General features: G+C 35.0%; 1 protein-coding gene across 19 annotated transcripts in view; it reads left to right on the top strand.

Moving 5' to 3' along the window:
- Positions 1–1,569: 1,569 nt before the first annotated feature.
- The window catches only part of tcf7l2 (transcription factor 7 like 2), a 224,132-nt gene continuing 209,985 nt past the window's right edge, over positions 1,570–15,716 (top strand). For 2 of the 19 annotated variants that reach the window (XM_028795822.2, XM_028795821.2), the window contains exons 1-3: positions 1,585–2,427; positions 2,677–2,743; positions 2,964–3,088. In XM_028795822.2, coding sequence (XP_028651655.1) covers positions 2,239–2,427; positions 2,677–2,743; positions 2,964–3,088 — 381 coding nt within the window. In that variant the 5' untranslated portion in view covers positions 1,585–2,238. Of the gene's footprint in view, positions 2,428–2,676; positions 2,744–2,963; positions 3,089–15,716 lie in introns of all 19 variants that reach the window. The other 17 variants (XM_028795825.2, XM_028795824.2, XM_028795797.2 and 14 more) reach the window with 13 other exon arrangements.

Below are 15,716 nucleotides of genomic sequence, written 5' to 3'. Positions count from 1 at the left end.
TTTTAAACCTTCTTTAAGTCCACACTACTTGTTTCTATATTGAAAATTAGTTCAAATATCATTTTCACGCTTACAGAAATTAAGGTAAGCGATTCTATTTATCAGCTATTTGGCCTTCATCAAGTGTGCATTTTTTGTACTGCAATGAGATGAAAGCCAGTAGGGAACAACCATTCTAAAACATTACAGATTACAAAAAAATGCTTTCTGTTTCATAAATAACTTTCAAAATTTTTTTTTACATATAGATTTAAGTGTTGGCCGTTTTTAATATTACTGTCAGTTACTGCTTTATTACGCTGAATACAAAACCTGAGCATTTGTGAAGAACATGTGCCCATCAAACACCTCTGATAATAAAGTCATTTATTTTATAAATGTATAGGGAAGCCAAAGAAAACACAATTATTCTACAATTGCTGGCTTTAAAGAAAGAAAAATAATTGCACATTGTTTTCCTTTTACTTTGGCATTGCAAACAGAAAGCATGCCACCATTAAACCTTACTTATACTTTTGTTGGCTTTTGAAACCTATGACCAGTAGAACTGGTGAGAGTACAGATGAAATAATATTTAAACTGATTAGTGTGAGGTATCTGTATTTGCATAAGCCTTTTCGTCAGACTGGATGTCCTCCCTTCTAGGTCTGGTGTTTCATATCTGTTGCTTCCAGGCTAGCTGGTTGGAGACATATTGTTCTCCATCCATGTGTGGCCTTCTGAGGTGAAGGAAACTTTAGCGTTGTTACGATTTTCTGTACAATAGCTTTGGGCTGGCATCCCGTCCTGATCTCGTCCCCATTCCGTTCTCCCTGTCTATTGGATAGATTTAATGTCGCAGCTCTTCCGAAAGCGAAGAATTGTTATTTTTGATATAATTTAATAGGTGGAGAGTTGACCATATGTAAGATATGTTTGGCAACATTTTCCAACCCTATTCGAATTCGTAAAACTTGTCCGATGACACTGTGCCCTTTGATCCTGTTGATTCATTTAAGAGCCTGTATTTCCCCCCCAATCTCACGGCCTTGTGAAACTGGCGGCACTCTGGGTGCAAGGCAAAAGCCAGTCCTGGACAGGGCCGGTCGATCACAGGGCACACGTACATCTTTACGCACTCACGCAAGGCCAGTTTCGAGATGGGTTTAACCGGATATCTACAGATACTTTATAAGGCGTTTATCAGGTTCTGGACGTCGCGGTAGTCGGAACAAACGCATCCAACAAACTGGCACAAGGCAGGAACCAACCCAGGACGGGTTGTCACAAGATCGTTTTCAAACAGGGAAATTCGGTGACCTCCCACAATCCAAAGTTATAACAACCTTTAAAAATATATGCAAACCGCCTGAAGAGCGCTGAATGCTATATTTAATTATATATTTGTAGATGTGCGCTGAGAACTCATTCTTCTGGCCTCCGATTTCTCCCAAAATGAGTTTAAACACGTAAATTTCACTTTGGGAACAGGAAATCAACGGTAGAAATTTCGAGCTGAAAGTCACCCGCCGCCGACCTTTCTTTATTTGAAATTAAAAGCCTCGAAAGCGCTTACTCTGGGAACTCTTTTGATTTGCACGTCTCGATGCGCCGCGCTCGGAAGGACCCATGTGCGCGATCTCGCTTTCATTTCGCAAGGATTTTGAGTGCGCGACTGTTTTAGAAGAAACTTGTTTCGAACAAATTGAAGCTCACGAGCACACAGAATACTACCGTCCGGAGTGTTTTTATTTTATTTATCTTGCCTCTTTCTTTCCTCCAGCCGTGTTTTATTTTTCCCCCTTTTACTTTCCTGTCCTGCTCTATTTATGAAAACGTCACTTCTAGTCCCTCCCTGTTTGAATCTCATTAGTTTCTTGTGTGTTTCTCCCTGTCAATAATCCCGAATCCAGACTCTCTCTATTTCCATCCCTCTCTATCTGTCAATCAGCGCCGCCTTTGAACTGAAAACCACTCCGACCAACTTCAACTCACTCAATCCGAGCGGCTCGGCTCCATCTCCGGCTTCTTTTTCTGCCAAGAGTCCCTTCTTTTTTTCTTCTTCTAGTTTACACAACCCTACAAGCCCTTGGAAAAAGGCTATTACAGAGCCCAAAGTTTTTTTTTTTTGCTTGTTCTTTTTTTTTTTTTAACTTGTATTACGGATACAGGAACATAGACCAGAACAGGGGTTTCAAAAAGAAAAAAAAACAAACTTTGTGTTTCTTCTTCTTCTGCCCCCCAAAATTGCTCGGAAAAATGCCGCAGCTGAACGGCGGTGGCGGGGACGATCTGGGGGCGAATGATGAAATGATCTCCTTCAAAGACGAAGGGGAGCAAGAGGAAAAAATTTCGGAGAACTCTTCCGCAGAAAGGGATTTAGCAGATGTCAAATCTTCGCTTGTAAATGAATCAGAAACTAATCAGAATAGCTCTTCAGATTCAGAGGTAAGTGGCTGGAAGGGGTCGATACCCCCCGGTCTGTTTGTTTTGTATTTTTCTTGTGTGTTATTTGTGCGTGTGCGTTTTTCTCGTCCGGTAAACGCAATCTGCGATTTTGTTGTTTGTCTCAGAGTATGTATGTCTGTATGTGTGTGTTAATTCCGTTTTGCGGCACACGCGCTTCTGAGCCATTTCATGTGCCCTGATCTCGCTTTTATTTTTAATGCAATCTTTTCTGTTTCATTGCATTTCAAGGCGGAAAGACGGCCTCCGCCTAGATCAGAAACTTTCAGAGACAAATCAAGAGAAAGTTTAGAAGAGGGTGAGTGAAACACCAACTTTCTTTCTAGTGTGCCCTTGTGTCTTTCTGCTCAAGATTTAAACAAAACAGTAAAGTCATGTTTTTGTGCGTACCTATTTGACCTATTTATGTGTACGTGCGTCTGTTTCACTCTGGTTTAGAGATGCTTATGAAAGGAAGGGGGGAAAAGTTTTCCAGACACTTACAAAAGTTTTCCTTTTTTTCCCCCCCGCCATGTTAGCTGCGAAAAGGCAAGATGGAGGTTTGTTTAAGAGCCCACCATACCCGGGTTATCCATTTATAATGATCCCCGATCTTACGAGCCCTTACCTTCCTAATGGATCACTTTCACCAACTGCACGAACTGTAAGTTTTTTTTTATTGTTTTAAATTATTTGATTAAAATACTTACTGTGGCAGTTGTTTATTCTGTCTGTAGGAGTGTGATCTTTTAACAACAAAGTTTACAAACTTTTTTTTTTTTTTTTTTTAAAACACTTTTGGGACGGGATATTAAAGTCCTAAAGTGAAGGGCGATTGTAAGTTTAGATTAATATTTGTAGACGATTTGTCCCACCTCTACAACTTTCTCATTTTCCAGGTTAAGTGTGTGTGTGGGTAATGGCCAGAAAAGGTGTTGCTTAACGCCGGCGAAATAATCCAAGCCAGGCCGCCGCTTGTCTAATTCAATCGGAACCCAAAACGAGCGCAGCCGGTGCGGCGTGTGGCTCGGCCTTTTCCTGCGGCGTACCCCTTTCGCTGGCGGGTGTCGGAGTTCTTTCCCCTTGAGGTTCCTGGCCAGTTGCTTTCACAAAACATTTTTTAAAAATATCCCGTTCCAAATCCCTCTACGAATTAAGGCAGCCCGTTTCGTTTTTTTTGATTACCCGATAAACTATTTTTTTGGTAAGTTTGGAGTGTTCTTATGCAGTGTGTGTATTCCCCTGAGATTTCTGCATTTACATTTTCAAAGGTTTCCTATACCGTATTGAGGTGCGCGTTTGGGGGGTCTGCCCATCACCCTCCGCGAAGCCCACAAAAAATTCCAAGCACTTTTCACTCGACAGCATCCGTTCATTCACGTGAAGCAGAGTTGAGAATATCCGAGGAGGAGGAGGTGGGGGGGTTGAAATTACCAAAAGGCCGTCTACACATGACCTCCAAGCAGGAAGAATAGCCCAAATTAATAATAACAACGAGGCGCTCTGCCTCATTCACGCCAAATCAAACTTGGGTAGGCACACGTGTGAACTCGACTACTTTTTAACCGAATTCTGGCCAGCTTTGCCCATTTATTACCGGGAAAACCTGATCTTTGGGCATGAAGGCATTTACATTTTAAACCGAGTAGTTGTCCACGAGTGCAAATAAGTCCTGTTTATCTGGCAATTACCTGACCGACGAAAACAATAAACGGCTTATTTGTACTAATGCACAAAGCGGGGCTGTGGCGTGATGAGGTTTAGTTCGTTAATAATTGAACTTCACGAATTTTCATATCACTTGCTGTCAATCTGCTTTGCACTTTTCCATTTAAAATATGCTATGGGCAGCGTTAATTTTGCTGTGTTAAAATCACTGATTTTAATTTTATGTAATTCAGTTCAGAGTTTTGCTAAACGCAGCGTTTATATATATTTGGTTATACTCATTTACATTCTGTTGTAAAGTGAGGTAGAAATTGAATGAACACTTATGATGAAGATGTGGAAATGTATTTAAAAAAAATTACCGGCACTTTTAATAAATATTCCGTAGTTGACAATTTTACACACAGATATGGAACTGATTTAGTGTTTTGTTCCAGGGTTATTTTTATTTTATTCTTTTGTTATCTTTCAGTTTTGTTGGTGCTCTTCATTTTAGCAAGAAGATAATATATTTTAAATCAGACAGGAATAATGCATGTACAGTAAATATAGCTATATCTGCGATTCTTAAAACCTTTAATTTAACATTGCCTTGTTGTGCAAGATTGTTTACAGATGGGCAAGATACTTATTTTGAAAATATGTGTATTTTTATAAGTTATAAAAATTTAACCAAATACTGTACGGTAAAGGCCTGTTGTCTGTTTATTACCAGATATTAGGGACAAAAATGCAACCAGTTATTCGCTCATATGATAATAAGAATGTACCATGAGGTATTGCATTTAAAAATATATTCATTCACTCAGTGATGAGGTATAATGTGAGGAAAGAGAGTCCCTGTGATTTTGTTTGTTTAAATGTCTGTGCTCCTAGTTACATATCATACGTTAAAGCATATCTTTTACCTCAGCAGAAATTAAATGGTGGGTGGGGATGGTACCTTCATATTCATTGTTAATTTAACATATGTGATAGTGTAAAGCAGAAATAGACCAGCAGCCTAGAAAATAACTCTAAAGATGGCAACAGTAGGTCTACATATTTTATATGTGTAACTTTATTAGAAAATATTTGTTTTCTCCCAATGCAAAGATAATAAAGGATTACACAGTAGCTGCATATGTATTACATGTGATGTATTCAAAAAAAATTCTTTTACTACAGTAGAATATTAAGTAAGGATTGATGGCAGCACTTGGATATGCATTATATAGCTAACATTTCCTTTTTACACAACATTGATTAAATCATGCCTTAGTTTAATATTCCATTGACATTAGGAAAGATGGCACCTGTACCTATATGACAATTATATAATAAATGCTCTCTTATTGCTTTTAATGCATGTTACATTTTTTTTACAAATTAAATAAAACTGTATGGATGTAGACGGTGCCTATGCATTGCCTCTTTTAACTTGTTACACATTTTGTTAGAGCAGACTTTTTTCATTTTTGGCTTTGCTTAAAAACAAAAAAACCCACTAAGGATGGCAATAGCATATGCTTGCTAATTTCACAGGGGTGGGCAAAAGTAGGTTTACAGTTGTGAGTACGCAAGGTAGGCAATTTGAGCATTTATGAGATTGTACCTAAGTGCACTGTGCTATTGTGACATTCTTTTGAGTTAATAAAGCTATTGTAATAATCATAACCTGCATGTCTTTTTTTTTTTTTTCCATACGAACGACTATAAACCTACTTTTGCCCACCCCTGTGTTTTAACATTTCTTTATTACATGAGAGATTTATACAGATTTTTGCTGGGGTAAAAGTTAACTGTAAAGATAGGGGCGGTCCTGGTGTTCATTGCATATTTAACTTTTTCATATTACATTTGATATATTAAAATATTTGCTTAACCTCAGACCCCTCCTGCCAAACAACAGACTGCATTCCCATGTCGATGCACTTAGCGACTGCTATAAGAAATGTAAACCACTACAGCAGGGCCAGATTACAAGTGTATGACTGACATACAAAGTGCCCGATTTGCTTTCCATTAGTTCAGTGTTTACATAACCCTATTTACTGGCACTGGTTTCTTGACCAGAATTTACAATGGGTGGTGTCTGGAGAACAATAACTCTACATTGCCTCTTTCTGGATTGTTACTAATTATCCTGGAATGTTGGATACTGTGACTTACTAAAATTGTAATTGGGGTCCATTATGCAAAAATGTATGAAGTTCAAGATGTCACATGACTAATGGAAGTTGCATAATTAGTACACTGTGTCCAGGAAGTTCAGGGTTATAAATAAGGAATTGGCAGATTTTTGAAAAAAAAAAAGGTAATTGCAAGTTATATTCAATATGGACTTGAGCCTCTTTTGATGACATCTAAAGTTTGATCAGTAAAGAAAAGGGTTAAAATTACGTTTTTTTTTTTTTTTTTGACAAGTTAGAACAACAGTGGGTGATGAGTCCAAGCTGCTTATAACTTAGTGTAGTGGTATCAATCATTATACAGGTCATTAGATTTTAATGGAGAAGAATGAAATGCATAAAATTCGCACAAAGACAGGTGGTGTTCACATTATCTCTGGTGGTTGATGGATGATGTTGGCTCTGATTACAGCATACTATTTTAAATTTTAGAATGAAAAAAGTAGTTGTCCTGTTCTTGTTTTCTTGGGTTAATTCTACAATTAGTTTACAATAAAAAAAATGTTTTTTTGTTTGGTAGTTTTGGTTTCTTTTTTATTTCTATTTGTAGTAATTTTTATTTTTATCTGGTATGTTTCTACATTTTGAGTTTGATTAAAAATAATAAAGTGCTGCATTAAAGGTCATGCTCACTGACTGGCAGCAACACATTTGTACGCCATACTTTTTTTTTTTTTTTTTTTTTTTTTTCTCAAATGGTTGCATTTATGAAATAGTATATATATTTTTATCTGTCTTCACAGCAGTTAATATTTCAGGTACTGGTAATATTGTGCAAATTCTTAACAGTTCTCTTGAATTATTTCAGTCTTAACTGTGGCATTATCTTTTGACTTACTGTAGCTCTACCCTAAAGTGGTGGTGTGAAAATTTTTGAATAGTGTTCATCCTATTTTTTTTCTCTTTGACTTTTGAGTCAAAGTCTTGATATGTTCATATACCTGTTCCACATACAGTTAAGTGTTTTATTGTTGTCATCTTAGGGCATTCAAGTTTATGTTTGCAGTTTCATCACTGATGGGGAAATTTGGCAGCAAAATAATTCAGAAACATTTTAAATTTTAGTTTTGCCTGAATCTATGTTTATTGTTTTGTCTTCTCTAGTTTGTGTACTGGAAAATTGTAAACCAAAGTTTAAAAAAAAATGAACTTGTGAGTTTTAACATCGACTAGAAAGATAGCTTTAATGGATCTGTACTTGTCACTAACCGCTTCAGATTTTCTGTAATAGTAAGCGTTTCTATTCCACTACTGAAACGCAGGAAAGACTCTCCTGCTGTCCATGAGTTGTTCTGTCTTTAATGCTTCTAGTGTACATGTCACACACTTTCAACTCAAATGTGTTTTTTGTATTGTTTATTTTTTAAATTATTTTAATTTATGCCCCTTTTCTTAACCTTCTGCTTTAACAACAATGATTTAATTATATAATGTATGTATGGTGTATGCTATATTGTCCCATCTGTCCTAGAAAATATCCTTTACAACTTAAATACATGTTGGCATTTACATCCCTGCACACAGTTAACTCTATGGCTGTAGGAAAAAGTCACACCTACATTGGTCTCCTAAAGGAAAAATGAGCTGCAATTGTTGACTGCCACACAGAACCTGGCTATAAATTCACTGGGTTTATTTACAGCCTGCATGTCTTACAAATGTTAAGATATTTGACGCCATGTTGATCTCATAACATTCGGGGCAGCAGATCCTGCCAGTGGGGTTAGATTGTGCTGTGTAATTGTAAGCAGTAACAAATTATGCACAGTACCAAGTGAAACACAAGTATCCAGTTTCTTAAACTCTACAGCCCAATGCTCAAGAAGCAGAGCACCCTTATGCATGTATATAATGTTTTATTTTTTATTTTATAATTACTGTTGTAAAAATAATCCTGAATCGTTTGAATTGGTGTCTGTTTCATTATTAAACAGGAATTTTTCAGTTTTAAACTACTGTTTCCATGCCCCATTTTTACAGTTTGGCCTTCTGTTGTCATATAGTTTATTGGTTACTGTTTCCTGACATATTTGCAAATGGTTGTATGATTAATGAAGTAAGTGTTGTCCGTCTTTATGAAGATAATTTATTTTTCCAAGGTAAAGTAAATTCCATTTAGCTGAGTGGCTTATTACATTTATGCCAGATTTGAACTGAGAGCAGTCCCAGATCTCCAAACTGTAATGTTGCTTGTTTGTAGATAGCTTGTTTAATTTACTCAGTTTAGCCTAACAATGGAATGGGAATTATCATTTGGATTATGTGCATTTGGGTACAGCTTTAAATTGTAATGCCTAAGAGGTGAATAAGATAGTGTAAGAGGGATTTAGGAGGGGCTGTGGGGGAGGCCTGTTCCTTATCAAATTAGCTTTACATGTTAATGGTTTCTAATTGCTATCCACAGGGGTTTAATGGTGGTGTGCCATGTCGTTTTGTGTTGGTTGTTACAAAATACGTGGGAAGCTTATTTAAAATGTTAGTATCCTTTTGTGTTGCAAATTACTTTTTCTTTTCTTTCCATATGATTTGAATATGTTGGCCTTGTTATCCCCTGTGTCTAACATGTGCAATGTCTGTTTTATTTGCTTGCTTGTTTGTTTATGTGTTTCACAAAGTCTTGGTTTAAAAGCTCGCAGAATAAGCAAATTTTTTTCTAAGACATTTTGTTGGGAATTTGGCATCTAAAGAATCCCACATTCTTAGGGCAGCCTTACTATCAAGCTGTATATCTGCTGTAATGTTGAACTTGAGCAGTGGCTTTTGTTATGGCAATTTGTTTTAGGTCTGAAAGAGTTAAACTGTCTTAGCTAAAGTTTGGCACCATTAAAATACATTTGAGGCCTGGTAGGTATTAGTGGGGCACAGCAGATTTTCAGAGCTTAATTAGTCCAAACTGTAATTGTTCATGGTCTGCCAATAGAAGTAATGTTCAGGAAAAGTGAAGTTGAACTAAATCGGCCTTCAGTTTTTAAAACAATAAATCACTTGCATATTTGTGCCGTGATTCAAATGGAGCCGAGACCTCTCCCATCTCAACATGTGGTAAATTGTAAAGTCAATGAATTACAGATGTAGAGTACAGTAAGGTTTTGTAAGTGATGGTGAATGAATGGAAAAGATTCACGCTGTAAATATTTACTGGCCAGATTACTGAATCTTTGCTTGTTGGGCTCAACCGTGTTGCACTGATGATGTGGGAGATGTTTATTTTTTATGTATATTACTCTTGTCTTCTTGAATCTAAGATGAAGCTCTACTTTATAATGGGAAATTATTCTGTGTACTCCTCTTGCCTTTTAGCATAAATAAGATGGTGTGGCACATATGAACTTTACCACACAACACTATAGCAGAGCTGGGTTTGGGCTTGAAATTTCTCCATGGCCATTTTCTCTAGCCATTGTTTGTGAATTTATTTTTCCATATATATGATAAGTGACCACTTCACTTGGAATGTTTTTAAGTCATTTAAAGTAAGTTGACTCTGACTGACTGCAGCCTTAGAAAAGTTAATATAGAATAGGTTGCAGTGGGAATTCTTGTCAAGTAAATAAAAAAAAAAAAATTGAAATCATTAAATTGTTTTGTGAGTGCAGATAATACTCCAAGTATCAGCTTACATGTAGGGTAGGGCTGCTGACTTCCTTTTTTAATTAAACTATCTTATGCTGTATTCAGTAGTAAGCATACATTTGTATTTTGGTGAACCTTTAGTAAATAATTTAAATGCAGGGTGTTCCCAGACCATAGTTGTAATAAGAGAATATCAGTTCATGTGTTAATGAGGAATTTTAAATATGATGCTACTTTTAGTTGTGTGGACTAAATGTAAAATGTAGCATTGGTGGCCGTTAAGCTGTAGTGCCTTATCTTAGATTAGGAGTGTAATGCAAAACAACACATTCAAAAAATGTTAAATGTTTGTCACTAAGTTGTTGATGTGTTTCAGCGATGCCTAAAACATTAGTCATCTGTGACAGTTCATGTGAACCAGACAATTTTGTACAATTTCACCATCTTTAAAGAATCGAGCAATGGTTGTTTGTATTCATTTAAAAAGTGGCTTAATGCATAACACTTTTTGCTTTTCAGCTGTTGGGATATGGCTTTAACTTCTGTCTTACTATATCTCTTGGTTTGTTCTCACCTTGCATAGTTAGTATATGGTAGGACAGACCAGCCAGAGAAATCCTATCACATATCATAGATGTAAATCCTGATTTAATTGCCATCTCAAATTAGACCAGTATGGTCCTGAGCATGAGTGTCCTGCCGTGCTGTGGTGTTTTATTAGAGTTTACTCTTGCCATAATAGTCTGAGCATTCCTGCAGAAAGCTGATGTGTAGATTAAATACGTTTTATGAGACACTAGTTGGAAACTGCATGTAGAGCTTTAAAGAAATAATTTTGATTTACAACTTATTCTGAATTTCTGTTTAGCATTCACAATCTTTATTTGGCAACATTAATAGCATTTACCATCACAAGGTGGTCTGTTGTAATCTTTTTATTATCTGCAAAATGGCAGACTAACATGGTCATTAATAGAATAATGTCTTCTGGATTTTTTTTTTTTTTTTTTGGTGGGATGCATGATGGCACAGTGTTTAGAGCTGATGTATGACAAGCCCAGGTATGACTCCTTGCCCAACTACTGCATGTGCAAAGTTTATACTTTTCCCTCACTATTTGTGGTTTTCTCTAGATACTTAGGCTTTCCTTTAAAAATCACAGAAATTAGAGTTGGGTTGATTGACTTCTCTATGTAGTAACAGTGTAGTTGCAGGAAGTGTTTTACATAAATTGATGGATTTAACAACCTAATTTTTGTTTGCTGCTGCTGCTAGGATAGGGTCTGGCTCAAGCAATTGAACAAGAATAGATGATGGATAGATGAATTTCAGTTAATAGTGATGCCATCTCCTCTGACATGATACCAGTTCAGATAGGGTGTGTGAAACTAAAGGTAAAATTTCAATTGGAGCCAGCTGAGTAAAAAAGAAATATTGCACTGACATTATTTTGTTTTTAATTGCATACTTATGCATATGGATGCACAGTGAACAGTTTTATATTCTTATATAGACTTGGTTTGGTTGTATAAGTAAGCATGTTATTTTTAATTTGATGCCATTGACTCACTGAGTGTTAGTGTAGAGGATAAGATTTTGAAATGTAGCTCAGTGAGCTGTTTTTGATTAAATCTGGCCTGCCATTTTCCAGTTCCCTGTTGTTGAAAGAGAATGTGAGGGAATAAGGTGAAGGGTGTATTTGTGTGTGCTCCTTGTTAAAGGGGGCAGTGTCTTGTTTTTGTCAGCAGGTAGTTTTTTCAGAAAAGACTGACAGCTTGCTAGAAGATGTTTGGTGGGGTGCCCAAATTCCTACACATTACTGTGCCAAGGTACTTTTTATATACCTTGCTAAACAAGAATGTATAGTTTTGCTGTCTGTCAGGTATGTGCTTGGGTGTCAGCATTCATTTTTTTTCTGTTAATGTTGGAGTTGAGATCTTTGCAATGCCTTTTTATCATTTAGAATTGTACAGGTGATTTTAATAGGTTTTATTACATAACATTACCTCTTTTAAGAGTAGAGCAAGTTGTCAGGCATGCTGCGGCTGTCCATAAAGTAAGCAATATATATATTTGATTTTTTCTATGCTGAGTCTTTATTGCTGTGTTTTCCAGATTCCAGGCTTTATCTGTATTTTTTATTTCCGTAAAATCTTTTTAGCTTCCCTTCAATATTGAAAAATCCAAAGCAGAATTGTTCCTTGACCCTTAACAGAAACCTCTGTTTACATCTGGTATGCAGCTTTTTTATTATCTGTTAAATCTACTTCCCCGGAGCTTCAAGTTGCCATAAACGTGGAATGGTAATTGGTCACTATGTTTGTGCAGGAACTGAGACATGAGAACTTATAAAAACAGGGCAGTTGTGCAAAGTGGACTAGGTATTCTTCCCGCTGGAAAGGGACTTGAGGGTTTTTTTTTTTTTTTTTTTTGTGGAGGTGGTGATCTACACACAAAGGCTGCAGCCATTTTCAGTAAGAAAACTGAAGCCAGTGTCCTAAAGTTGAAGACAGAATGAAAAAAGAAAAAGATGTACATAAAACAGAATGTAACTTTGTCTCTAATTCAACTTCTGAATTGTTGTCCATATCATTTAATGCTTAAATTTATACTTTGTAAACTATTTTGCTTCTTTACAAACTGTAAATTATTAATATTTTTATGCATAAATACAGTTCATTTTTTTTGGATCTTGCAGTATAGATTATAGTTGCAGTATAGTTATATTTGTTTTTGAAGCGTGACAGAAGATCAAATGTGATTTCTGTATTTGTTTAAATCCGGTGCATACCTTTGAAAACAGTAACCATAATTATTTAAAAATTGTGAGTACTTTCCAGTTTGTGTTCATGATTGAATAGCAGAAGGAATAAGTTTCAGGCAGAGAAATCGGGTAGAAATCTTTTTAGTAAGGATGATCAATCTCTGAGTGCACAATATGTAGATAATTTGTGCTTTTTAAACTATCATTCAAAAGGTAAAATTTAATCACAACAGTAAATCGCACATGGTATGTGGCTAACAGTGGTAGGAGACAAACGGATAGTGTTGTGAAGTATAGGTTGCATAATTTAGGATAATTTAAATATATTCCTTTTGCACATTGTCCTGAGCACTTCCTAAGCTAAGTTCTATATATGTATGATTTTTATTTTCCTTCTAACATTGAAATAATCATTAGAAGCCAACAGAGTGATAGATAGAAATGCTTTAGTATATGCATATTATGTGTCTCTCATATGTGTGTGTATATATGTATACAGTATATGTATATGTATATATGTGTATATATATATATATATATATATATATATATATATATATATATATATATATATATATATATATATATATATATATATGTATATATATATATATGTATATATATATATATATATGTGTGTGTGTGTGTGTGTGTGTGTGTGTGTATATAATATTTACATGTGTGTGTGTGTATATATATATATATATATATATATATATATATATATATATATATATATGTATATTTGGATGGTTATTTTCAAATAACAGGGTTGGAATGTGCTGGAACCTGTAGGAAAAAGCCATAGAAATATATACATTTGGATGTACTGTGTGTATGTGAAATACATATTCAGTATGTATACTATATATGTATGTACCTAATGTATGTATATACACCATACTTATATAATATTTAATACTGCATGATCAGTCCAATGTATTTTTCTAAACCTACTTGATCCACATTTACAGCCAAGTAATAATTTATACATATATTGTCTGAATGTTTGTCTTAGTATGGGTGTGGATATTGTGGTTTGAAACTGTATTTTTTTGACCTTTTGAATTTTTTCATATGCTTCTTTCTGCTAAAATTAAATATTTTGAGACTTTTTCACATTTTGACCAGAAACAATTCTTGAAAAATTCTTGAAGAAAAAAAAAAAATCTTGCATTCACACAGTGACTGATAACTAAACATTTGGTATGTTAATAAACTGCAAGAATTCTGTGGTCTCAGTTTTGAAAACCCTTGACATACTCTTTCTTGTTTAAAGAGACCAGTTGTACAGATGTGATTGAAACTTTTGGGATTTATTAAAAAGAGAGAGAGGCAGAAGAGAAACTTGTTAATGTTGCATGCAGAGTCTTGAGCTAGGAACTGCTTTCAAGAGAAAATGGTTCTCAGGCCAAACATTTCAAGCTTGCTAAGAGACCCGTCTAGGATACAAAAGGTGTTTGAATGGGGTGCATAATTGCTGTTAATGTCACGGTAATGAGAGTGGTCTCAGTTCCTGGTTAGATGTCCAAAGAAAAGGGCCTTCAGGGTTCAGATTTATCTTTTACTATCAAAAGGAGAGTAGTTTGTAGCTCAGAGAAAGACCGGGCAGTTTTCTTTCACTTATTTTGTTGTCTATATGGACCATGTTTGTGACTTTATTTACTTCACATGATTCTAAATCTTTTTCCTTTATTGTAATATTTTAAAGGATTTTTTAAAAAGATGTGTTTATACCCCATGTGCACCTTCACCCTCCCTTTTTCTTTGCAGCAATTAAAAACACCATGGTTTCTGTAAGCACCAATGATTTATATGGGTTGACTCTGCTCTTAAACACCCTTTAATAACTATGATCAGAGAATGTTATTACAGAAATGAAAATAGGATAATTGGAACTTTTTATAAAATAACTGTATTTGTTCCCTTTTTTTCTGAAATGGTCAGAGCCTCATTAATGAAATTCTTTTTTTATCCTCTGGACTTTTTACATTTTAAAATAAAAATTGTTTCTGACCTATATTTAAGTGACTATGCATCTTTTAGTTTAAAAACATTTACCACAGTTTGAACATTGAGCAAGCATTGTAAAGTTCTGTGCTGTGATAGTTTGAAACCTGTACTTACATATTAAGCAAAATAAGTGCTTGTCGCTGTAAACTGTTAGATGCATAATTTTTGGTATTAATGTGAGATGCAGCAGTGAAGAAGGATGTAATTAATGTCATATAGAATAATAACTATCCTTACAAATATTTAGACATTTAAAGTCATGTATTTATACACGAAACAAGCAACAGATTATTTCCACATAATGCTCTAATTAAGTTTTTAGCGATGACTTAATTAAATCCAAGGCCAAATCAGTTATTGTGAGAACATTTTAAAATGTATTTTCCTTCCCAGTGTGCTACATCATCTATAACACAAAAGGTAAATGTGATTATTTTTGCACGCTAAAAAGCATATTACTTAATTAACTGCTAGATTATTGTTGGATTTACCATAATATGTTAGAAAGATGAAAGTGCATTACAAATATATAAAGACCTATGAAGATAGAATCTTTGAAATTGCTAACATAGGTGGTTCTCTTACCAGTCCTCATAAGATGACTCAAGGTCTTAATTTCCTTTTCTGCAAAGCAGTCTTTCATTTTATTTCATACAAATGCAATACATTTGCAAGAAATAATGCACAAGGAAAGCTTGTAGACAGAAAATATTTATACTTGCCTATAATGAGCATGGGTGCCCTCCAACTACAACTTGATTCCTAATGTATACTTTATTTAAAATGGCATGATAAGGAAAACGTAACTATGTATACAACACTTTTAAAATAAAGAGCAAAAATGAATTGGTAAAGTCTTTGTGCTGTATAGCAATGGCAACATATTTTATTTATTTATTTTTTCCTCCTCTTTGCCCTGGTGCATTTTTTTTTGCTGAAATATGGGAATGATAATTGATGTTTTATTTACTGACCTTGTGTTTTCTAAACATGGCTAATTTCTGTTTTCAGACTTTAATAGCTTTAATGCATCAATGTGCAATTCTTTTCATTTTGTGGGCAGTGCTAAAATAATTTAAAAAATAAGGCCAGTGACAAGTTAA

The sequence above is a fragment of the Erpetoichthys calabaricus genome, chromosome 2, assembly GCF_900747795.2.
Source record: "Erpetoichthys calabaricus chromosome 2, fErpCal1.3, whole genome shotgun sequence".
In the NCBI taxonomy this organism is placed as follows: domain Eukaryota; kingdom Metazoa; phylum Chordata; class Cladistia; order Polypteriformes; family Polypteridae; genus Erpetoichthys; species Erpetoichthys calabaricus.
The sequence above is the reverse complement of the archived record's forward strand: the minus strand, read 5'-3'. Positions and strand labels throughout refer to the sequence as shown.